The 26,137-nt window shown below is 39.5% G+C and overlaps 1 protein-coding gene and 1 pseudogene across 3 annotated transcripts in view; one reads left to right on the forward strand and one right to left on the reverse strand.

The window, feature by feature from the left end:
* CORIN (corin, serine peptidase) overlaps window positions 1–26,137 on the forward strand; it is a 285,216-nt gene that overhangs the window by 236,115 nt on the left and 22,964 nt on the right. For all 3 annotated transcript variants that reach the window (XM_081590643.1, XM_081590651.1, XM_081590633.1), the window contains 2 exons: window positions 20,686–20,802; window positions 26,042–26,091. In XM_081590643.1, coding sequence (XP_081446769.1) covers window positions 20,686–20,802; window positions 26,042–26,091 — 167 coding nt within the window. The remainder of the gene's footprint in view (window positions 1–20,685; window positions 20,803–26,041; window positions 26,092–26,137) is intronic.
* On the reverse strand, window positions 11,073–11,678 carry LOC145545814 (6-pyruvoyl tetrahydrobiopterin synthase pseudogene; annotated as a pseudogene).

A 26,137-nucleotide genomic window follows, 5' to 3' on the forward strand; every position in this document is an offset into this window, starting at 1 on the left:
ACACCAATACAGTATACTAATGCATATATATGGAATTTAGAAAGATGGTAACAATAACCCTATATGCGAGACAGAAAAAGAGACACAGATGTATAGAACAGTATTTTGGACTCTGTGGGAGAAGGTGAGGGTGGGACTATCTGAGAGAATAGCATTGAAACATGTATATTATCATACGTGAAACAGAACGCCAGTCCAGTTTCGATGCATGAGACAAGTGCTCAGGGCTGGTGCAATGGGATGACCCAGAGGGATGGGATGGGAAGAGAGGTGGGAAGGGAGTTCAGGATGGGGAACACATGTAAACCCATGGTTGATTCATATCAATATATGGCAAAAACCACTACAATATTGTAAAGTAATTAGCCTCCAACTAAAATAAATAAATTAATTTAAAAAATAAAATAAATATTGCTATAATGCATTTTAAAATTCCTAAGCAATGAAAATTTCTAGTGTAATTTTTGTATGTATATATAAATGTTATTTGGAACAGATAGTGTTGTCCTAGTTCATAAAATGTATTTTTATCTGATTTATTTTTTAAAGCAGTATTTATTAAAAATAAGTTGATCAATTAAAAAAAAAAGATTGCTGGGAGAAATATCAATAACCTCAGATACGCAGATGACACCACCCTTATGGCAGAAAGCAAAGAAGAACTAAAGAGCCTCTTGATGAAAGTGAAAGAGGAGAGTGAAAAAGTTGGCTTAAAACTCAACATTCAGAAAACTAAGATCATGGCATCTGGTCCTATCACTTCATGGCGAATAGATGGGGAAACAATGGAAGCAGTAACAGTTTATTTTCTTGGGCTCCAAAATCACTGCAGATGGTGACTGCAGCCATGAAATTAGAAGACACTTGCTCGTTGGAAGAAAAGTTATGACCAACCTAGACAGTATATTAAAAAACAGAGACATACTTTGCTGACAAAGGTCTGTGTAGTCAAAGCTAAGGTTTGTTCAGTAGTCATGTATGGGTGTGAGAGTTTGACCATAAAGAAAGCTGAGCACTGAAGAATTGATGCTTTTGAATTGATGATTTGAGAGAATAGCACTGAATAGCACTGAAACATGTATATTATCACATGTGAAATAGGTCACCAGTCCAGGTTCGATGCATGAGACAGGGTGCTCAGGACTGGTGCACTGAGATGACCCAGAGGGATGGGATGGGGAGGGAGGTGGGAGGGGGGTTCAGGATGGGGAACACATGTACACCCATGGCTGATTCATGTCAATGTATGGCAAAAACCACTACAATATTGTAAAGTAATTAGCCTCCAATTAAAATAAATAAATTAATCAAAAAAAAATAAATTCATGGCTGCAGTCACCATCTGCAGTGATTTTGGAGCCCAAGAAAATAAAGTCTGTCATGGTTTCCATTGTTTCCCCATCTATTTGCCATGAGTGATGGACCAGATGCCATGATCTTAGTTTTCTGAATGTTGAGTTTTAAGCCAACTATTTCACTCTCCTCTTTCACTTTCATCAGAGGCTTTTTAGTTCCTCTTCACTTTCTGCCATAAGGATGGTGTCATCTGCATATATGAGGTTACCAATATTTCTCCCAGCAATCTTGATTTCAGCTTGTGTTTCATCCAGCCCGGCATTTCACATGATGTACTCTGTACATAAGTTAAATAAACAGGGTGACAACATACAGCCTTAACATACTCCTATCCCAATTTGGAACCAGTCCTTTGTTCCACGTCCGGTTCTAACTGTTGCTTTTTGACCTGCATACAGATTTCTCAGGAGACAGGTAAGGTGATCTGGTATTCCCATCTCTTTAAGAATTTTTCACAGTGTATTGTGATCCACACAGTCAGAGGCTTTAGCATAGTCAATAAAACAGAAGTAAAAGTTTTTCTGAACTGTCTTGCTTTTTCTATGATCCAATGGATGTTGGCAATTTGATCTCTGATTCCTCTGCCTTTTCTAAATCCAGCTTGAACATCTGGAATTTCTTGGTTCATGTACTGTTGAAGCCTCGTTTGGAGAATTTTTGAGAATGATATAGTATATTGGCCTCTATCTATACTGTTGCTCTGGGCGCCACAACTGTTTGGGATAGGTCTATGCCTGGGTCTTAGTTTTCTCACACAGTCAAAAGAGGGCATTGGAATAGATTGTGGCTTGAATTTTCTTCTCTGCATATGATTTCATGGTTGCCCTGAAGCATGTGACTTCATTCCCTGTATAGACACCTTAAGATATAGTGACTCTGATGTTTCATCACTAGAAAGATGTTTTTTTGCTCTTTTGGTCTCTACCCAAGAGGATTTCTTTGTCTCTTGATATAAAATGAAAATTATACATCAAACTAATTGCCAATGGGTAAACAAAATTTGAGCAGTTAAATTCCAGATGTATTTTCATAGCACAGGTTACATTATATGCATAGTTATAAAAATTAAGATGTATAGGCACACCTAGTCTTGATAAGTATGTAAACTGGCATTACTCTCTGAAGGGGAAATTCATACTATTAATCAAAAATTTACGTTTTGATTCAATAGTTTTATTTCTAGGAATTTATTCTCAAGTTACACTTGTGCATGTGGGCAAAGGTAAGTGGTTAAGGTGTTAACTGCTGCTTTTTCATTATAACTCCAAATTGGAAATGGTCTCAATAGAGGATTGGTGAAATAAATGTACATGCATGTAATGGAACACTATGCAGCTATGGAAAGAACATGGTGTGTGCTCTGAATAAGAGGAGGGCTGCATGGTGCTCACAGTGTTAGAAGAGGTACTCTGATGTCAGACCACAGGGATGCAATATCAGAGCTGTGTGACCTGGGGAAAATTTTGTATTCTTTCTTTGCCTCAATTTTTTCATCTCCCAAATGGTGAATAACAATAAAGCATACTTCCCTGGTGGCTCAGATGGTAAATAATCCACCTGCAATGTGGGAGACCTGGGTTCGATCCCTGGGTCAGGAAGATTCCCTGGAGGAGGAAATGGCAACCCACTCCAGCATTCTTGCCTGGAGAACCCCATGGAAAGAGGAGCCTGGTGGTCTATAGTCCATGGGATTGCGAAGAGTCAGACACTACTGAGTGACTTTCACATGTACATATACATACTTCACAAAGTTATTGAGAGTATTAAATAATATAAAACAAGTTAATCTTATAGTGCATTGCCTATAGAAAATAAGTAATAGTTATTAATATCATCATTATTAATATTATCTAGCTATTACTATGCAAAGACTTCCAAGATAGGTCCTTAAATGAAAACATAAACACCATACAGAGCAATACTGTTGTTCAGTCACTAAGTCATGTCCGATCCTTTGCGACCCCATGAACTGCAGCACACCAGGCTTCTCTGTCTGTCACTATCTCCCAGAAATGTATATAGACTAAAAACAGAGGGATACAAGCATTATAGACAGTGCTTGCCAAAGATACTCAAATGCTATTTACAGTGGTGATTTTATACATCTTGGATGGGAAGAATATTTTTCATTGTATAATGTTTGGATTTTTTCCATGTATAAGTGTTACTTTTATGATTTTAAAAATTATTTAAAGAAAAACTGTTGAAACCACACAGATGCTCAGATTCTGTATGATGGCAGATGTTGAACCATATGGATTCACCAATTTTTTTTTGATGGGCGATAAGATGACATTTCTAATGCTGAAAGGTTTATTTTTGTGCATAAGAAGCGTGCTAGTGTTTTAAGAGTTTCATGGGAAACTAATTTTCATAATGATACTCCCTTCTTCTTGATGAATTTCTTAGGTTTTCCACTTGACGTAACTGAGAGGTTCAGGCTAAATTGCCTTTCTTGGAGGCTAATCGAATAAAGTGCAAAAACATTCCTCAAGGCGACTGAAGGGACCTTGGTTCCTTTGCAATGATTTTCCCAACCAGCTTCAGTGCAAATCCTATGCTTACGCTGAACCGTCCTCATGTGCGTCCCTGTTGCCCTGTGAATATCTGCCTAAGGACTGTTTTCATTAAACAACAGATCTGAAGTCGATCTTCCTTGGCTTTTTGCCAATAAAATGCCTGGATTTAGGAGGCCACAGATTGTTCTATTGCAGACAGAAATTCTCAGGATGCAAGTATTAAGAGAAAGCTTGAAACCTTGAGTGGTATGCATGACCTCTGATTTCTCTACTTCCCATCCCACTGTGCCTCCGCATACAGCACTTCTGGGATTACTAGAAAGCCACAGCCTCATTTTGGTGAAGGAAAAAAATTCCCATTTTTCAGTCAGTTTTGTGGCATATTCGATTATATAACAGTTCATTCAAGATTCTAAGTCAATTAAAGCTTCTGTTATGCTTCTTAAAGTATGGGAGGGGGTTATGCCAAATTTAAAAAATCAAATGATTAGAATTCATCTGTTATGAAAACTCTGTTTTGTTTTTAATTTTTTGTCTCTTATTCTATCCTCAAGTCTTTAGAGGGTTTTATTAAGAATAACTGCATTTGGTGAGGTTTTTTAAAAAAATATTTTTTCTATTTTGCGATTACAGTCGTTTTTAAATAATGGTAACCAGGTGAAATGGTAACTTTTCTTTCAATGCCACCGATTCTAGCTTTCCTTCCCTTTCTGTGCTCTCTCCCCGTTTTTCAAAAAAGAAAAAAAAATGACATTCTGTTATTAAAAGAGCAAGTCACTAAGCTTACAGATTTAGTGCTACTACCTCTTCAAGGTTTCCAGGTTCATTTGAATCCTCACTGCTGCTCACCATACTTTTATCTTTAATATGTTTCTCTAAATACCTCCACCAGGGAACAACTTCATATACACATCACTTTCCTCACCATTGCGCACACCTGCCACCGCCCCTCCCCCACATCTTTCATCTGAGGAGCTCCCCTCCTTCTTTGTTTTTTTAATTTATTTATTTTAATTGGAGGCTAATTACTTTACAATATTGTAGTGGTTTTTGCCATACATTGACATGAATCAGCCATGGGTGTACATGTGTTCCCCATCCTGAACTCCCCTCCCACCTCCCTCCCCATCACATCTCTGGGTCATCCCAGTGCACCAGCCCTGAGCACCCTGTCTCATGCATTGAACCTGGACTGGCATTCTGCTTCACATATGATAATAAACATATTTCAATGCTATTCTCTCAAATCATCCCACACTCGCCTTCTCCCACAGAGTCTAAAAGACTGTTCTATACATCTGTGTCTCTCTTGCTGTCTTGCATATAGGGTTATAGTTACCATCTTTCTAAATTTCATATATATGCATTAGTATACTGTATTGGTGTTTTTCTTTCTGGCTTACTTCACTCTGTATAATAGGCTCCAGTTTCATCCACCTCATTAGAAATGATTCAAATGTATTCTTTTTAATGGCTGAGAAATATTCCATTGTGTACATGTACCACAGATTTCTTATCCATTCATCTACTGATGGACATCTAGGTTGCTTCCATGTCCTGGCTATTATAAACACTGCTGCGATGAACGTTGTAGTACACGGGGTCTCTTTCAGTTCTGGTTTCCTCAGTGTGTATGCCCAGCAGTGGGATTGTTGGGTCGTATGGCAGTTCTATTTCCAGTTTTTTAAGAGATCTCCACATTGTTCTCCATGGTGGCTGTACTAGTTTGCATTCCCACCAACAGCGTAAGAGGGTTCCCTTTTCTCCGCACCCTCTCCAGCATTTATTGTTTGTAGACTTTTGGATAGCAGCCTTTCTGACCACCATGAGATGGTACCTCATTGTGGTTTTGATTTGCATTTCTCTGATAATGAGTGATGTTGAGCATCTTTTCATGTGTTTGTTAGCCATCTATATGTCTTTTTTGGGGAAATGTCTGTTTAGTTCTTTGGCCCATTTTTTGACTGGGTCGTTTATTTTTTGGAACTGAGCTGCAGGAGTTGCTTGTATATTTTTTAGATTAATTCTTTGTCAGTTCCTTCGTTCGCTATTATTTTCTCCCATTCTGAAGGCTGTCTTTTCACCTTGCTTAGTTTCCTTCGTCGTGAAAAAGCTTTTAAGTTTAATTAGGTCCCATTTGTTTATTTTTGCTTTTATTTCCATTACTCTGGGAGGTGGGCCATAGAGGATCCTGCAGTGGTTTATGTCAGAGAGTATTTTGCCTATGTTTTCCTCTAGGAGTTTTATAGTTTCTGGTCTTACATTTAGATCTTTAATCCATTTTGAGTTTATTTTTGTGTATGGTGTTAGAAAGTGTTCTAGTTTCATTCTTTTACAAGTGGTTGACCAGTTTTCCCAGCACCACTTGTTAAAGAGATGGTCTACTCCATTGTATATTCTTGCCTCCTTTGTCAAAGATAAGGTGTCCATAGGTGCATGGATTTATCTCTGGGCTTTCTATTTGTTCCATTGATCTATATTTCTGTCCTTGTGTCAGTACCATACTGTCTCGATGACTGTAGCTTTGTAGTAGAGCTTGAAGTCAGGCAGGTTGATTCCTCCAGTTCCATTCTTCTTTCTCAAGATTGCTTTGGCTATTTGAGGTGTTTTGAATTTCCATACAAATTGTGAAATTATTTGTTCTAGTTCTCTGAAAAATACAGTTGGTAGCTTGATAGGGATTGCATTAAATCTATAGATTGCTTTGAGTAGTATACTCATTTTCACTATATTGATTCTTCCAATCCATGAACATGGTATATTTCTCCATCTATTTGTGTCCTCTTTGATTTCTTTCACCAGTGTTTTATAGTTTTCTATATATAGGTCTTTTGTTTCTTTAGATAGATGTATTCCTAAGTATTTAATTCTTTTCATTGAGATGGTGAATGGAATTGTTTCCTTAATTTCTTTCTGTTTTCTCATTGTTAGTGTATAGGAATGCAAGGGATTTCTGTGTGTTAATTTTATATCCTGCAACTTTACTATATTCATTGATTAGCTCTAGTAATTTTCTGGTGGAGTCTTTAGGGTTTTCTATGTAGAGGATCATGTCATCTGCAAACAGTGAAAGTTTTACTTCTTCTTTTCCAATCTGGATTCCTTTTATTTCTTTTTCTTCTCTGGTTGCTGTGGCTAAAACTTCCAAAACTATGTTGAATAGTGGTGGTGAGAGTGGGCACCCTTGTCTTGTTCCTGACTTTAGGGGAAATGCTTTCAGTTTTTCACCATTGAGGAGAAAGTTTGCTGTGGGTTTGTCATATATAGCTTTTATTATGTTGAGCTATGTTCTTTCTATACCTGCTTTCTGGAGGTTCTTTTTTTTTTTTTTATCATAAATGGATGTTGAATTTTGTCAAAGACTTTCTATGCATCTATTGAGATAATCATATGGTTTTTATCTTTCAATTTGTTTATGTGGTGTATTACATTGATTGATTTGTGGATATTAAAGAATTCTTGCATCCCTGGGATAAAGCCCACTTGGTCATGATGTATGATCTTTTTAATATGTTGTTGGATTCTGTTTGCTAAGATTTTGTTAAGGATTTTTGCATCTACATTCATCAGTGATATTGGCCTATAGTTTTCTTTTTTTGTGGCATCTTTGTCAGGTTTTGGTATCAGGGGGATGGTAGCCTCATAATATGAGTTTGGAAGCTTACCTTCCTCTGCAATTTTCTGGAAGAGTTTGAGTAGGATAGGTGTTAGTTCTTCTCTAAATTTTTGGTAGAATTCAGCTGTGAAGCCGTCTGGTCCTGAGCTTTTTGCTTGCTGGAAGATTTCTGATTACAGTTTCGATTTCTGGGCTTGTGATGGGTCTGTTAACATTTCTATTTCTGCCTGGATCAGATTTGGAAAGTTATACTTTTCTAAGAATTTGTCCATTTCTTCCAAGTTGTCCGTTTTATTGGCATATAGTTGCAGATAGTAGTCTCTTATCATCCTTTGTATTTCTGTGTTGTCTGTTGTTGTTTCTCCATTTTCAATTCAAATTTTATTGATTTGATTCTTCTCCCTTTTTTTCTTGATGAGTCTGGCTAATGGTTTGTCAATTTTATTTATCTTCTCAAAGAACCAGCTTTTATCTTTGTTGATTTTTGCTATGGTCTCTTTTGTTTCTTTTGCATTTATTTCTGCCCTAATTTTTAAGATTTCTTTCCTTCTTCTAACCCTTGGGTTCTTCATTTCTTCCTTTTCTATTTGCTTTAGGTATAGAGTTAGGTTATTTATTTGACTTTTTCTTGTTTCTTGAGGTAAGCCTGTATTGCTATGAACCTTCCCCGTACCACTGTTTTACAGTGTCCAAAAGATTTGGGGTTGTTGTGTTTTCATTTTCATTCATTTCTATGCATATTTTGATTTCTTTTTTGATTTCTTCTGTGATTTGTTGGTCATTTAGCAGTGTGTTGTTCAGTCTCCATATGTTGGAATTTTTAGTAGTTTTTTTCCTATAATTGACATCTAATCTTACTGCATTGTGGTCAGAAAAGATGATTGGAATGATTTCAATTTTTTTGAATTTACCAAGGGTAGATTTATGGCCCAGGATGTGATCTATCCTGGAGAAGGTTCCGTGTGCGCTTGAGAAAAAGATGAAATTCATTGTTTTGGGGTGAAATGACCTGTAGATATCAATTAGGTCTAACTGGTCCATTGTATCATTTAAAGTTTGTTTCCTTGTTGATTTTCTGTTTAGTTGATCTGTCCATAGGTGTGAGTGGGGTATTAAAGTCTCCCACTATTATTGTGTTATTGTTAATTTCACCTTTCATACTTGCTAGCACTTGCCTTACATATTGCGGTGCTCCTATGTTGGGTGCATATATATTTATAATTGTTATATCTTCTTCTTGGATTGATCCTTTGATCATTATGTAGTGTCCATCTTTGTCTCTTTTCACCACCTTTGTTTTATTTTTTTTTTTTTTGATCAAGTGGGCATCATATTACTATCAAAATTTATTGTAAAATTCATGCAGTTAAACTCTCCAAAATAAAAGTATACTCCTTTGAAAATTTTTTTAGTGTACTAATCATGGCACAAGTCCTTTTACTCTCTTCAGGCAGCAACGTTCTAAGAATCCACTGTGTACCAGTTGCTATATGGAGAGAAAAATGAACCCTGTATTTAAGGAGTTTAAAATACAAGTGAAAATACAAGTGAGAACACAAGTGAGAACTGTTCTTTGTGGGAAGAAAGCAAATATATTCTTGTAGAGTTGAGCACGAACAAAGATATCAGAGATGAATGCCACAAAAGGAGCTCAACTTGAAGCAGGTAAATTTAGTGGTCAGAACAAAACAAGATTAACTAGGAAAAACTTCCATGAAGAGATGCTGTACAGAGTAACACATCCTTTTCATGCTGATTATCTTAACAAGGTTTAGTACATGTGATTATTTTTCAGTCTTCTGAGTTTAAATTGTTCAGGTAGCCATAAGGTCTGAAAACAGACAAATATACATAAGCAGTTTATTCATCTTCTATGATACGTTCAGTGTTCCTCACCAGCAGTTCATGGTTCAATAAGCAAATTTGCAATGAACATGCACTACCAAAGGGCACTCCCATCAGTCCTAGTACATTCGTTTATAATGTGCTGTCCCAGATGACTCAGGTTTAATTTTCACTTAATAAGCTTGCGCCTTTTCTCTTTTGCCTTTTGCTTCTCTTCTCAGCTATTTGTAAGGCCTCCTCAGACAACCATTTTGCCTTCTTGCATTTCTTTTCCTTGGGGATGGTTTTGATTATCACCTCCTGTACAATGTCACGAACCTCTGTTCATAGTTCTTCAGGCACTCTATCAAATCTAATCTATCAAATCTATTTGTCACTGCCACTGTATAATCATAAGGGATTTGATTTAGGTCATACCTGAATGGCCCTACTTTCTTTAAGTCTGAATTTGGCAATAAGGAGTTCATGATCTGAGCCACAGTCAGCTCCTGGTCTTGCTTTTGCTGACTGTATAGAGCTTCTCCACCTTTGCCTGCAAAAAATATAATCAATCTAATCTCAGTATTGACCATCTGGCCCTATCCATGTGTAGGGTCATCTCTTGTGTTGTTGGAACAGGGTGTTAGCTACAACCGGTGAAATCTCTTGGCAAAACTCTGTTAGCCTTTGCCCTGCTTCATTTTGTACTCCAAAGCCTAACTTGTCTATTACTCCAGGTATCTTTAACCTCCTACTTTTGCATTCCAGTCCCCTATGATGAAAAGGACATCTTTTTTTGGTGTTAGTTTTAGAAGGTCTTATAGGTCTTCATGGAACCGTTCAACTTCAGCTTCTTCAGCATTAGTGGTCAGGACATAGACTTGGATTACTGATATTGTAATGAATTTTGATTATTGAATGGTTTGCCTTGGAAAAGAACAGAGATCATTTTGTCATTTTTAAGACTGCATCCAAGTACTGTATTTTGGGCTCTTTTGCTGACTATGAGAGCTACTCCATTTCTTCTGAGGGATTCTTGTCCACAGTAGTAGATATAATAGTCATCTGAATTAAATTAGCCCACTACAGTCCATTTTAGTTCACTGATTCCTAAAATGCCCATCTTCACTCTTGCCATCTCCTGTTTGATCACTTCCAATTTGCCTTGATTCATGGACCTAACATTCCAGGTTCCTATGCAATACTGTTCTTTATAGCATCGGACTTTACTTTCACCACCAGACACATCCACAGCTGGGCGTTGTTTCTGCTTTGACTCAGCTTCTTCATTCCTTCTGGAGCTATTTTTCCACTCTTCTCTAGTAGCATATTGGGCACCTACCGACCTGGGGATTTCATCTTTCTGTGTCATATTTTTTTGCCTTTTCATACTGTTCATGGGGTTCTCAAGGCAAGAATACTGAAGTGGTTTGCCAGTCCCTTTTCCAGTGGAACACATTTAACATATCCTAGAAGAAGTAATCAAGGGAGCTCAATCTACTGGAAATACTATGTAGTCTCTGTTTCCAGACTTTGTGGTCACTGGTATTTTTTATAAGATTCACCTACTGTCAGTCTTATAAACATTTTTGCCGTTTATATTATACCAAGAAAAAAATGAATACTAAAAATGAGATAATGGGGGAAAAAAAGTTTTCTTTTGCTTCCAAATGATTCTACCCCAGAACATTTTGCTGAAGTGATTTTAATCTATAGATGAAACACTCTTTAAATGATACTCAGAATACATTACAAACTTGGTTTTAAAATAGATTTGAGTTTCTACAACAGGACTCACTCACAGTGATGCCAGAACACAATGCGTAAGTGTAATAGTTAGGTGATGCCTTCTTAATTGTTCAAGGGGATAAAGATCTTCTTCAAATATGGATGGAAATTAATCTCTAAGAGTTATTCTCCTTTATAGACTACAATATTATTGTCAGTTTCATATACTTTTACTTTATAAAGAACTCCCACAGGAAGAAATTTCTGGAGGTTTTCCCAGATATATACGGCTACATTTTCTGTTGTGCTCACAATGTCTGCAAAATACAGCACATCTAGATCCAGATTCTTATGATCAAGGGGCTTCATAATTGCCTCCTGCATATACTCTTTGAGGTCAGTCAAATTCATGACCATTCCTGTAACAGGATCAATCTTTATAATTGTGCCCATGGCCATTTGGGTTGTTGCACTTCCCAAATAATTTCAAGTTTTCTTCATTACTAAGAGATTTGCTGTGGAGGCGGTGGGTCGCGCTGAAGGAGACGAGGCGGGACACTCGCGCCCGCCGGGGAGGGCCCGACCCTGCCCCGTCCATGACTCTACAAACCCACGGCCCGGTCAGCGTCTTAACCCCTCGGCCCGCCGCCAGCCTCACCACCTTTGTTTTAAAGTCTACTTTATCTGATATGATTATTGCTACTCCTGCTTTCTTTTGGTCTCCGTTTGCGTGAAATATATTTTTCCAGCCCTTCGCTTTCAGTCTGTATGTGTCCCTTGTTTCAAGGTGGGCCTCTTGTAGACAGTATATATAGGGGTCTTGTTTTTGTGTCCATTCAGCCAATCTTTATCTTTTGGTTGGGGCATTCAACCCATTTACATTTAAGGTAATTATTGATAAGTATGATCCCGTTGCCATTTACTTTGTCGTTTTGGGTTCGAGATTATACACCCTTTCTGTGTTTCCTGTCTAGAGAAGATACTTTAGCATTTGTTGAGGAGCTGGTTTGGTGGTGCTGAATTCTCTGAGCTTTTGCTTGTCTCTAAAGCTTTTGATTTCTCCTTCATATTTGAATGCGATCCTTGCTGGGTATAGTAATCTGGGTTGTAGGGTTTTCTCTTTCATCACTTTAAGTATGTCCTGCCATTCCCTTCTGGCCTGAAGAGTTTCTATTGAAAGATCAGTTGTTATCCTTATGGGAATCCCCTTGTGTGTTATTTGTTGTTTTTCCCTTGCTGCTTTTAATATTTGTTCTTTGTGTTTGACCTTTGTTAATTTGATTAATATGTGTCTTGCGGTGTTTTGCCTTGGGTTTATCCTGTTTGGGACTCTGGGTTTCTTGGCATGGGGTGACTATTTCCTTCTCCATTTTAGGGAAGTTTTCAACTATTATCTCCTCAAATATTTTCCCATGGCCGTTCTTTTTGTCTTCTTCTTCTGGGACGCCTATGATTCGAGTGTTGGGGTGTTTAACATTGTCCCAGAAGTTCTGAGGTTGTCCTCATTTAATTGTTTTTTTCTTTTTTCCCTCTGTGCTTCATTTATTTCTCCCATTCTATCTTCTACCTCACATATCCTATCTTCTGCCTCTGTTATTCTACTGTTGGTTCCCTCCAGAGTGTTTTTGATCTCAGTTATTGCATTATTCATTGTTGGTTGACTCTTTTTTATTTCTTCTAGATCCTTGTTAAACATTTCTTGCATCTTCTCAATCCTTATCTCCAGGCTATTTATCTGTAACATTTAGTTTTCAAGATTTTGGATTATTTTTACCATCATTATTCTGAATTCTTTTTCAGGTAGACTACCTATCTTCTCCTCTTTGGTTTGGCTTGGTGGGCATTTATCATATTCCTTTACCTGCTGAGTATTTCTCTGCCTTTTCATCTTGTTTAGATTGCTGTATTTGGTGTGATCTTTCTCTATTCTGGCAGTTTGTGGTTTCTCTTTATTGTGGAGTTTCCTCCCTGTGAGTGGGGTTGGACAAGTGGCTTGTCAAGGTTTCCTGGTTAGAGAAGCTTGGAGCTGGATTTCTTCTCTCTGGAGTACAATAGGGTCCAGTAGTGAGTTTTGAGATGTCTATGGGTTTGGTGTGACTTTGGGCAGCCTGTATATTGAAGCTCAGGGCTATGTTCCTGTGTTGCTGGAGAATTTGTGTGGTATGTCTTGCTCTGGAAATTGTTAGCTCCTGGGTGGAGCTTGGTTTCAGTGTAGGTATGGAGGCTTTTGGACGAGCTCTTATCAATTAATGTTCCCTGGAGTCAGGAGTTCTCTGGTGTTCTCAGGTTTTGGACTTAAGCCTCATGACTCTGGTTTTCAGTCTTATTCTTACAGTAGCCTCAAGGCTTCTCCATCCATACAGCACTGATGATAGAACATCTAGGTTAATTGTGAAAACATTCTCCACAGTGAGAACCTCCCAGAGAGTTTCACAGAGTTACATGAAGAAGAGAAGAGGGGGGAGGGAGATAGAGGTGACCAGGAGGAGAAGAAAGGGAATCAAAAGGGGAGAGAGCAATCTAGCCAGTAATCAATTCCCTATGTGCTCTCCACAGTCTGGAACACTCAGAGAGGTTCACAGAGTTACATAGAGAAGAGAAGAGGGAGGAATGAGATAGAGGTGAGCAGGAGGAGAAGAGGGGGAATCCAAAGGAGAGAGCCAGATCTAGCCGCAGCCCAGAACACACATAGAGATTCAGAGAGTTGGGTAGAGAAGAGAAGGGGGAGGGAGGAGATAGAGGTGACCTGGGGGAGAAAAAGGAGAATCAAAAGGGGGAGAGAGTAATCAAGCCAATAGTAACACTCCTAAGTAAAAATGGGTACTGAAGATTAGATTCTTAAAGGTACAAAATTGATACCAAATATCAAAAAGCAAAGATTAAAAATCTAGAGTAGAGGTTAGACTCTCAAAAATACAATATCAAAAAAACAAAATTACAAAATTATGAAAAAATATATATGAAGTTTGCTTTAAAAATAGGGTCTTTTTTTTTTTGCAAGGTAATGGTTATAAAAATGAAAATTAAAGGAGTAATAGAGGACTTAAAAATTAAAAAGATTTTTAAATTTAAAAAATGATAATAGTAAAAATATATCTAAGAATTTCTCTGGAGCTGTTGCTGGCAGTGTGGGGTCAGTTCAGTTTCAGATAGTTCCTTGTTCCAGGGTTACTTCTCAAGATCTATAGGCCCCAACCAATGTAGTCGGTGCTAACTACAGGCTTTTAATCTGTTGCACCTGTCACTCCCAAAGTGGTTCCCTCTGTTTATTTTGGCTTCTTCTGTTTGCAGGTCTCTTCAGTGTCTAATTTCTGCCATGACACAAGGGGGCGAAGGTGGTCACTTATTTAGGCTCACTTGTGCAGTCGTGCTGTGGGGAGGGAGGAACACTGCAAACAAATATCACTGGCGTGTGTGGGGAGTGCTCACAGTGTCTCGGCCACACTGGGTTTGCCCCTGCTCATGGTGTGTGTGCTTTCCTGGTCTACACTGCTCAGGCTCCAAGTTGCTCTGCAGGGGAACTGTCTAAAGCAGGCCCTGGGTTGCATGCCCTTCCCAGGTCTAAGCTGCTCAGGTTCAGGTTCTCAGGTACTCCACAAAGGTGCAGACTCGGTTGGGCCTGCGTTTTGTGCCCTTCCCAGGTCCGAGCAGCTCAGGGGACCAGGTACTTGGCGAATGCACTTTCCCCAGGTGGGGGGTGTGTCTTATAGCCTCCCCCATCCCAGCCGCTTGGTTTCCTGGGTGTGCAGCGGGCATGCCATCTCAGGTGTGCTGTGTGTCTCTTCTGGGGAGCTGATCTCTGGCTGCAACCCTCCCGGTGGATGTCAACCATCCAGAATCCCAGGAAGTCTTTGTTAGCAACTGGGAGTTGCTAACCAACTCCTTGCAGTTTGGTAGAGGATGCCATCTCTGGGGCCAAGATTGCCCCTTTCTGGCTCTGGCTTCTGCCCACCTGCCGCCTTGCCTCTGGTTGGGGGGTGGGCTGGTCCGCAGCTGGCTAGCTCTCCTCTGGTATCGCTCAGTCCTTTGTTCTGTGAGCCTGGCAGAGCCTTAGGTTAGGGCTTTTTGAGAGATAGTTCTCTCTCTCTCTCTCTCTCTCTCTCTCTCTCTGGCTATCCCACAGTTTGGGTTGCTATCTCATGTTAGTTCCCTCAGATTGCCCTCAGGGCATTCAGGCCCCGTCCTTAACCTAAGCACTGCAGCCCATGCCTCCCTGTTCAGCCCCTGCTTGCTGTGTGGCAGATGCGAGTGTCTGGGCTACTTCTCTCCTGGAAGTTGCTGTTAGGCATGTAATCTGTGGATTTTACTTATTTATTTATTTTTCCTCCCGGTTATGTTGCCCTCTGAGATTCCAAAACTCCCCACAGGCCCACTAATGAGAGGGTTTCCTGGTGTTTGGAAACTTCTCTTCTCCTTTCTCGGGATGGGTCTCTGTCCCTAACTCTTTTGTCTCTCTTTTTATCTTTTATATTTTGTCATACTTCCTTTTGAAGACAATGGGCTGCCTTTATGGGTCCCTGATGTCCTCTGCCAGTGTTCAGAAGTTGTTTTGTGGAATTTTCTCAGCATTCAAATGTTCTTTCGATGAATTTGTTGGGGAGAGAGTGGTCTCCCCATCCTATTCCTTTGCCATCTTAGGCCCGCCCCCCCCTCCTGTCTTTCTTGAAATGAAAAGTAGAGACTATCTGATTATCATACTGTTCATGGGGTTCTCAAGGCAAGAATATTGTAGTGATTTGCCATTCCCTTCTCCAGTGGACCACATTTTGTCAGAACTCTTCATCATGACCTGCCTGACTTGGGTGGCACTACACGGCATGGCTCATAGATTCACTGAGTTAGACAAAGCTGTGGTCCATGTGATCAGATTGGTTAGTTTTCTGTGATTGTGGTTTTCAGCCTGTCTGCCCTCTGATGGAGAAGGATAAGAGGCTGATGGAAGCTTCCTGATGGGAGAGAGTGACTGAGAGGGAAACTGGGTCTTGTCCTGATGGGCTCAGTAAATCTTTAATCCAAGTTTCTGTTGAAGGGCAGGGCTGTGTTCCCTCCCTGTTATTTGACCTGAGGCCAAACTATGGTAGAAGTAATAAAGATAATGGTGACCTCATTCAAAAGATCCCATGCAGGCAGAGCTACACTCAGTGCCCTCAACCCTGCAGCAGGCCACCACTGACCCACGCCTCCACAACTGACTCTTGGACACTCATGGGAAATTCTGGGTCAGTCTCTTGTGGGGTCACTGCTTCTTTCTCCTGGGTCCTGGTACACACAAGATTCTGTTTGTGCCCTCCAAGAGTCTGTTTCCCTAGTCCTGTGTAAGTTCTGGCAGCTCTGTGGTGGGGTTAATGGTGACCTCCTCCAAGAGGGCTTATGCTATACCCATGTCTACTGCACCCAGAGACCCTGCCCCTACAGCAGTCCACTGCTGACCTGTACCTCATCAGGAGACACCCAAACATGAGCAGTGTGAAAACGCAAAAAGATAGGACACTGAAAGATGAACTCCCCAGGTCAGTAGGTACCCAGTATGCTACTAGAGATCAGTGGAGAAATAACTCCAGAAATAATAAAGAGACAGAGCCAAAGCAAAAGCAATACCCAGTGGTGGATGTGACAGGTGGTGGAAGTAAAGTCCGATGCTGTAAAGAGCAATATTGCATAGGAACCTGGAATGTTAGGTCCATGAAACAAGGCAAATTGGAAGTGGTCAAACAGGAGATGGCAAAGTGAATGTCGACATTTTAGGAATCAGAGAACTAAAATGGACTGGAAAGGGTGAATTTAACTCAGATGACCATTATATCTACTACTGTGGGCAAGAATCCCTTAGAAGAAATGGAGTAGCCATCATAGTCAACAAGAGAGTCCAAAATGCAGAACTTAGATGAAATCTCAGAAATGACAGAATGATTTCCAAGGCAAACCATTCAATAACATCACAGTAATCCAAATTTTTGCCCCAACAAGTAATGCTGAAGTAGCTGAAGTTGAATGGTTCTCTGAAGACCTACAAAACCTTCTAGAACTAACAACCAAAAAAGATGTCCTTTTCATTATTGGGGACCGGAATACAAAAGTAGGGAGTCAAGAAATACCCAGAGTAACAGGCAAATTTGGCCTTGGGGTACAGAATGAAGCAGGGCAAAGGCTAATAGAGTTCTGCCAAGAGAATGCACTGGTCATAGCAAACACCCTCTTCCAACAACACAAGAGAAGACTCTACACAAAGACATCACCAGATGGTCAATACTGAAATCAGATTGATTATATTCTTTGCAGCCAAAGATGGAGAAGCTCTATACAGTCACCAAAAACAAGACCAGGAGCTGACTGTGGCTCAGATCATGAACTCCTTCTTGCCAAATTCAGACTGAAATAGAAGAAAGTGGGGAAAACCACTAGACCCTCAGGTATGACATAAATCAATTCCCTCATGATTATACAGTAGAAGTGCCAAATAGATCTAAGGGATTATATCTGATAGAGTGCCTGGCGAGCTATGGACGGAGGTTCATGACATTGTACAGGAGTGAGTGATCAAGACCATCCCCAAGAAAAAGAAAGGCAAAATGGTTGTTTGAGGAGGTCTTACAAATAGCTATGAAAAGAGAAGCAAAAGGCAAAGGAGAAAAGGAAAGCTATATCCATTTGAATGCGTAGTTCCAAAGAATAGCATGGAGAAATAAGAAAGCCTTCCTCAGTGATCAATGCAAAGAAATAGAGGAAAACAATAGAATGGGAAAGACTAGAGATCTCTTCAAGAAAATTAGAGTTACCAGGGAAACATTTCATGCAAAGATGGGCACAATATAGGACAGAAATTGTATTGACCCAACAGAAGCAGAGGATATTCAGAAGAAGTGGCAAGAATACACAGAATAGACCAAAATAAACAAAAAAGACCTTCTCGACCCAGATAATGGGTCGATAATGGGTGGTACGATCCCTTACCTAGAGCCAGACATCCTGGAATGGGAAGTCAAATGGGCCTTAGGAAGCATCACTACAAACAAATCTAGTGGAGGTGATGGAATTCCAGTTGAGCTATTTCAAATCCTAAAAATGATGCTGTGAAAGTGCTGCACTCAATATGCCAGCAAATTTGGAAAACTCAGCAGTGGCCACAGGACTGGAAAAGGTCAGTTTTCATTTCAATCCCCAAAAAAAGGCAATGCCAAAGAATGCTCAAGCTACCGCACAGTTGTACTTATCTCACACATTAGTAAAGTAATGCTCAAAATTCTTCAAGCCAGGCTTCAACAGTACGGGAACCATGAAATTCCAGCCATTCAAGCTGATTTTAGAAAAGGCATAAGAACCAGAGATCAAATTGCCAACATCCGATGGATCATCGAAAAAGCAAGAGAGTTCCTGAAAAACATCTACTTCTGCTTTATTGATTATGCCAAAGCCTTTGACTGTGTGGATCACAATAAACTGTGGAAAATTCTGAAAGAGATGGGCATACCAGACCACCTGACCTGCCTCATGAGAAATCTGTTTGTAGGTCCAGAAGCAACAGTTAGAACTGGACATGAAACAACAGACTGGTTCCGAATCGGGAAAGGAGTATGTCAAAGCTGTATATTGTTATCGTGCTTATTTAATTTATATGCAGAGTACATCATGCAAAATGCTGGACTGGATGAAGCAGAAGCTGGAATCAAGATTGCCTGGAGGAATATCAGTAATCTCAGATATGCAGATGACACCATCCTTATGGCAGAAGGTGAAGAATAACTGAAGAGACTCTTGATGAAAGTGAAAGAGGAGAGTGAAAAAGTTGGCTTAAAACTCAACATTCAGAAAACTAAGATCATAGCATCTGGTCCCATCACTTCATGGCGAATAGATGGGGAAACTGTGGAAACAGTGACAGACTTTATTTTTTTGTGCTTCAATATCACTGCAGATGGTGACTGCAGCCATGAAATTAAAAGACGCTTGCTCCTTGAAAGAAAAGTTATGACCAAACTAGACAGCATATTAAAAAGCAGAGACATTACTTTGCCAACAAAGGTCCGTCTAGTGAAAGGTATGGTTTTTCCAGTAGTCATGTATGGATGTGAGAGTTGGACTGTAAAGAAAGCTGAGCACTGAAGAATTGATGGTTTTGAACTGTAGTGTTGGAGAAGACTGTTGAGAGTTCTTGGACTGCAAGGAGATCCAACCGGTCCATCCTAAAGGAAATCAGTCCTGAATATTCATTGGAAGGACTGATGCTGAAGCTGAAACTCTAATACTTTGGCCACCTGATGCGAAGAACTGACTCATTTGGAAAGACCCTGATGCTGGGAAAGATCAAAGGTGGGAGGAGAAGGGGATGACAGAGGATGAGATGGTTGGATGGCATCACAGACTCAATGGACATGAATTTGAGTAAACTCCGGGAGTTGGTGATGGATAGAGAAGCCTGGCATGCTGCAGTCCATTGGCTCGCAAAGAATTGGATACGACTGAGGGTCTGAACTGAACTGAATTGATCTGATTATCTGATTTGCATTCTTTCAATGAATTCTCTTGAATTCTCTCCCCATCTTCAAATACAAGTACCTACTTCCTTGTTTCCTACTTCCTTCCAGATTCAGAAGCAAACCCCCTTCCTCCTGTCTAAAATTAATTCCATCATCTCATCGACCCATGATAGCATCAGGTGAAAAAGATGCAAAAGATTTTTTTCAAATATGGATTGCCTAAGTGAACCAACCATTTCTTGAAGTATAGGATATTTTACATAAAAACCCAGACAGTTTTGAAACTTAAAATTTTAAAGCTTGGGTACAGGGCAACTATATTTATGTGATACCTGAATAAGGCATTCACAGCAGAGTACTGATGGAAGCTGAGTGAGAATATAGGTAAACAGAAAAATGATGCTCACCCCTATCTCTGCTTTCTAGAGTCCTTTCTAATTTTTAGTGCATAAAGATTTTGCAGTATGTTGAAAAAATTCCACTTACAATTTTATACTGTCTAAACAGAGACTAAATGGCCATTGATTTTCTCTACTTATTACTTATTTTAAGATATTTCTTTATTGTAGGATTACACTAGATAAGAAAAGAAGATGAAAAAATACTCCAGGCAAATAAATTTCATTTACTTTCGATTCCTGCCTAAACTTTCTCTTGTTTTTCAGGTATTGGCTTTTACATGGCAAATGTTAGAATTCCAACACCTCAAATGTACAAATATATTTCAGCAGAGAGTGATTAATAGCTGTAATATTGTGGATCTTTATTGCTTCAATATACTTTTAATAACTTCTCTAGCTGATCACATTCTATAGCAAACTTTTATGAATACTAATCCCCCTCTTGAAATATTGACTGTTAATTTAATGCTTCTTTTTTGTAAGAGTTGTTATTGTTGTTGTTTAGTCACTAAGTCATATCTGACTCCTTTATGACCTCATGGATAGTAGCCCCCCAGGCTCCTCTGTCCATGGAATTCTCCAGGCAAAAATACTGGAGTGGGTTGCCATTTCCTTCTACTGGGATCTTCCTGACCCAGAGATCGAGCCCGTGTCTTCTGCATTGGCATGCAGATTATTTACCACTGAAAGTGAGTGCCCAATAATGATATTGCTTGGTCAAAGATATCGTACTTTGAATATTTATCTGGTATTTGTCTTTCTATTAGGGAACCATCTGTGACCAAGTTGATAGAGGAACAGGAGCAAGACCAACAGTGGCTTACGTTACACTCCAACTGGGAGAGCCTTAATGCAACAACTTTGCATGAATTACTGGTAAAAGGGTAAGACAACCCATTACTAGAGCTGTGTAGAGTGGATTATGGAGTAAAGGTCTATCATCAGGGCCCTGCTTCTGTTTCAAATCTAAGATATTCTAAATGTGTCACATCAAAGAGGAACTTCCATAGACTACCTAAGGACATTTGTATTTCAACATCGTTTGGCTTTTTTCCTTCTTTGTAGACATACGTCTTTTTATTTTAGCTAATTGCATTTTTAAATTATGATTACAGAAACTATCATAGTGTAGGAGAAGGAACTTGGGTTCTAATCTTGGAGTGTTTTTCACATCCTGTTTGAAATTAGTTCTTAACGTCTACACTTCCTACAGATGCTACATGAAACTAGTTAACAGAGGAAATTGAGTAATGACAGCTGATGAAACTCGGAGAGTCTGAGAAAAAAACTGACACACACAGACATTGTAATTAAGTAACCTCAAATGTTCACTTCTGAAAAATTTCCCCTAAAAAAAATTGTGGAATCTTAAAAAGCATTGTCTCCCTCAGCTATGGGCAGAGGTGAAGGAGAAAGATACATTGAGGGAATTAACACATTTAGTGATTATGACATTATAGGGGCATAGCTATAGAATATTTACATAAAACTTGCTCAGATTCACAGCCCACAAATGGTAAATGATATTCTCTGAACTCAAAACAAGTTTTTATGACTCCAAAGCGTTTAACTAGTGCTAGAGAAGCCTTGGAGTACAGAATGGAGCAGGGCAAAGGCTAATAGAGTTCTGCCAAGAGAACACACTGGTCATAGCAAACACCCTCTTCCAACAACACAAGAGAAGACTCTACACATGGATATCACCAGATGGTCAACACCGAAATCAGATTGATTATATTCTTTGCAGCCAAAGATGGAGAAGCTCTATATAGTCAGCAAAAACAAGACCGGGAGCTGACTGTGGCTCAGATCATGCACTCCTTATTGCCAAATTTTTTAGACTGAAATTGAAGAAAGAGGGAAAAACCACTAGACCATTCAGGTATGACCTAAATCAAGTCCCTTATGACTATACAGTAGAAGTGAGAAATAGATTTAAGGGACTAGATCTGATAGACAGAGTGCCTGATGAACTATGGACGGAGGTTCGTGACATTGTACAGGAGACAGGAATCAAGACCATCCCCAAGAAACAGAAATGCAAAAAAGTAAAATGGCTGTCTGTGGAGGCCTTACAAATAGCTGTGAAAAGAAGAGAAGCAAAAAGCAAAGGAGAAAAGGAAAGATATTCCCATCTGAATGCAGAGTTCTAAATAATAGCAAGGAGAGATAAGAAAGCTTTCCTCAGCTATCAATGCAAAGAAATAGAGGAAAACAATAGAATGGGAAAGACTAGAGATCTCTTCAAGAAAATTCGAGATACCAAGGGACTATTTCTTGCAAAGATGGACTCAATGAAGGACAGAAATAGTATGGACTTAACAGAAGCAGAAGATATTAAGAAGAGGTGGCAAGAATTCACAGAAGAACTATACAAAAAAGATCTTCATGATCCAAATAATCATGATGGTGTGATCACTCACCTAGAACCAGACATCTTGGAATGTGAAGACAAGTGGGCCTTAGGAAGCATCACTATGAACAAAGCTAGTGGAGGTGATGGAATTCCAGTTGAGCTATTTCAAACCCTAAAAGATGATGCTGTGAAAGTGCTGCACTCAATATGTCAGCAAATTTGGAAAACTCAGCAGTGGCCACAGGACTGGAAAAGGTCAGTTTTCATTCCAATCCCAAAGAAAGGCAATGCCAAAGAATGCTCAAACTACTGCACAATTGCACTCATCTCATATGCTAGTCGAGAAGGCAACGGCATCCCACTCCAGTACTCTTGCCTGGGAAACCCCATGGACAGAGGAGCCTGCTAGGCTGCAGCCCATGGGGTCGCGAGGATTCGGACACGACTGAGCAACTTCACTTTCACTTTTCACTTTCATGCACTGGAGGAGGAAATGGCAACCCACTCCAGTATTCTTGCCTGGAGAATCCCAGGGACGGGGGAGCCTGGTGGGCTGCCCCTGGGAATCCCTGGGGTCGCACAGAGTCGGACACGACTGACGCGACTTAGCAGCAGCATATGCTATTAAAATAATACTCAAAATTCTCCAAGCCAGGATTCAGCAATATGTGAACTGTGAACTTCCAGATATTCAAGCTGGTTTTAGAAAAGGGAGAGGAACCAGAGATCAAATTGCCAACATCCACTGGATCATAGAAAAAGCTAGAGAGTTCCAGAAAAACATCTATTTCTGCTTTATTGACTATGCCAAAGCCTTTGACTGTGTGGATCACAATAAACTGTGGAAAATTCTGAAACAGATGGGAATACCAGACTACCTGACCTGCTTCTTGAGAAACCTGTATGCAGGTCAGGAAGCAACAGTTAGAATTGGACATGGAACAACAGACTGGTTCCAAATAGGAAAAGGAGTATGTCAAGGCTGTAAATTGTCACCCTGCTTATTTAACTTATATGCAGAGTACCTCATGAGAAATGCTGGGCTGGAGGAAGTACAATCTGGAATCAGGATTGCCGGGAGAAATATCAGTAACCTCAGATATGCAGACGACACCACCCTTATGGCAGAAAGTGAAGAAGAACTAAAGAGCCTGTTGATGAAAGTGAAAGAGGAGAGTGAAAAAGTTGGGTTAAAGCTCAACATTCAGAAAAGTAAGATCATGGCATCCAGTCCTATCACTTCATGGAAAATAGATGGGGAAACTGTGGCTGACTTTATTTTTAGGAGCTCCGAAATCACTGCTGATGGTGATTGCAGCCATGAAATTAAAAGACGCTTGCTCCTTGGAGGGAAAGTTATGACCAACCTAGACAACATATTAAAAAGCAGAGACATTATTTTGTCAACAAAGGTCCGTCTAGTCAAGGCTATGGTTTTTCCAGTGGTCATATATGGATGTGAGAGTTGGAGTATAAAGAAAGCTGAGCACCAAAGAACTGATGCTTTTGAACTGTGGTGTTGGAGAAGACTCTTGAGAGTCCCTTGGACTGCAAGGAGATCCAACCAGTCCATCCTAAAGGAGATCAGTCCTGGGTGTTCTTTGGAAGGACTGATGTTGAAGCTGAAACTCCAATACTTTGGCCACCTGATGCAAAGAGCTGAGTCATTTGAAAAGACGCTGATGCTGGGAAAGATTGAGGGCAGGAGGAAAAGGGAACGACAGAGGATGAGATGGTTGGATGGCATCACCGACTCAATGGACATGGGTTTGGGTGGATTCTGGGAGTTGGTGATGGACAGGGAGGCCTGGCCTGCTGCGGTTCATGGCATTGCAAAGAGTCGGACATGACTGAGCCACTAAACTGTACTGAGAGGAGCCACCTCTTAAGAATTTCAAAGAGGAAAATTAAAAGTTGGGTCATTTTTCTTTAGATGTCTTGACATTTTCCCTATAGACAAAACTGACCAAACTTCTGAAAAGCTGTCAACTCAAGCACTTCCTCCAAAACAATGACCTGTTTTCTCAAACTGGAACTTCCAGGAAAGCCATTCCAGGTCGGTAGATAGATAGATGGATAGACAGATAAAGTCACTTGAAATAGGGAGTCAGTGGATCTAATTCTAGTCCTGCCTTGCTACCTAGATATGTAATCCCACACAACCTCAATTTCCTTTTAAAATAAAAGAGTTAAGACGGATAGTCTTTGATCGTTCCCTATTCCTGAAAGCTGTGATTTTAAGATCTAATCGATAACAGCTAATTATTGCTATCTTTTCTATGCCAGGTTTATTGTTGACCTCTCAGGGGATGTAGAAGTGATGAGGGGGACAAGAACCCTGGTCTCAGGAAACATACACTTTAGAGGTGAAAAGAGAGAGTATAAGCAATAACAAACAGAAAGAATTTCACATATTTGGAAGCGCTACAAAGAAATGAAGGATAATGAGACAGAGAGTGAGGAGGAGATAGGACTTCAGGTTATGGGAAGGTAAAATGTGTATGTGCTCTTTATGTGTTATATAATTTATTGTATACACAGATCCCCATGCAAATCTAGCAACAAAAGAAAATATAGCAGGTCTTCAAAAAGGAATGTGGAAATTAATACTTCGGGTTGTTTTTTTTTTTTTTTTCTGACAGATCAAGGATTCTAACCACAAGCTAGTATATTTGATAGTCTCAAAGTGTTTTTTTTCCTTTGAATTTGTATTATAGAATAAATACTTAGATAAGAACCTTGTGATATAAACTTATCACACCCTAAACTGAATTCTCTTGTGCAGCCACATTGATAGGTGCTTAAACATGGCTATCTGTTTTCCTTCAAAACTTAACTCTGATTTTTAAAAAGCTTTACTTTCCTGAATGCACTGTTTCTGTAAGTTCCACCTATTGATTCTGATCCTGCCACCTAGAGTAAGATGGGATGAATTTAATCCCCCTTCTTCCTGTCAGCTAATCATAGATACATAGTTTAACATTGAAAGTTCTCAGCAACATAGAAAATAAATGTATGGTTACTAAAGGTAAAAGGGAAGCAGGGAGAGACAAATTAGGAGTATGGGATTAACATGTACAAACTACTGTACATAAAACAGATAAGCAACAAAGATCTACTGTATAGCATGAGGTATTATAGTCAACATCTTATCATAAGCTATAATGGAATATGATCAGAAAAAATGACTGAATCACAGTGCTGTATACTTGAAACCAATACAATATTATAAATCAACTACAGTTTTTTAAAAGGTAATAAAGTCTCCACAAGATTCTCTTCTAGTCTAAATATTCAGTTCCTTTGTCTGTTCTCTAACTTTTTGAAGTAATACATTATTTCTCTCAAACCATTTCTCAGTTTCTTTTGAACATACACGCCCTCTCCATAAGCATAAAAATCTGACATGCTCCCTCCTCACTACACATTCCGAGAAGCAGACTAGTTCCTTTCCTTTTCCTCTTCCTACTTTGAAAATCATTGTGTTTACATTCTGGGTGAGGCAAACAGCGAAGGTGATGTGAGAAACCTGGCTAACTGTAGTTTCTCTTCCCACAAATGTGAAATTATATTATCATGATGTTATATACACTAAAAAAGTACATCCTTCCTATACCCCCACCCCAAAGTGATAGCTGACTACAGCCCTGCCTTGAGAATTCCTGTCTTAAGTATAACCCGTGTCTTGCTTTCCACTGGTAAAGTGTTTGAAGTGAACAATAAATATGTAACTTAATATTATGTCATTTTTTTGTTTCCAAATCTAGGCAGTCCTGTTACAGCAGAAGTAAGATTTCTCTTCTGTGTACTAAACAAGGTGAGAGAATTCATGGTATAACAATGGTATATGAACCTAACTGGAT

This window comes from Giraffa tippelskirchi, chromosome 1, assembly GCF_054371585.1.
Source record: "Giraffa tippelskirchi isolate mGirTip1 chromosome 1, T2T-mGirTip1v1.2.pri, whole genome shotgun sequence".
NCBI classification, from domain to species: Eukaryota; Metazoa; Chordata; class Mammalia; order Artiodactyla; family Giraffidae; genus Giraffa; species Giraffa tippelskirchi.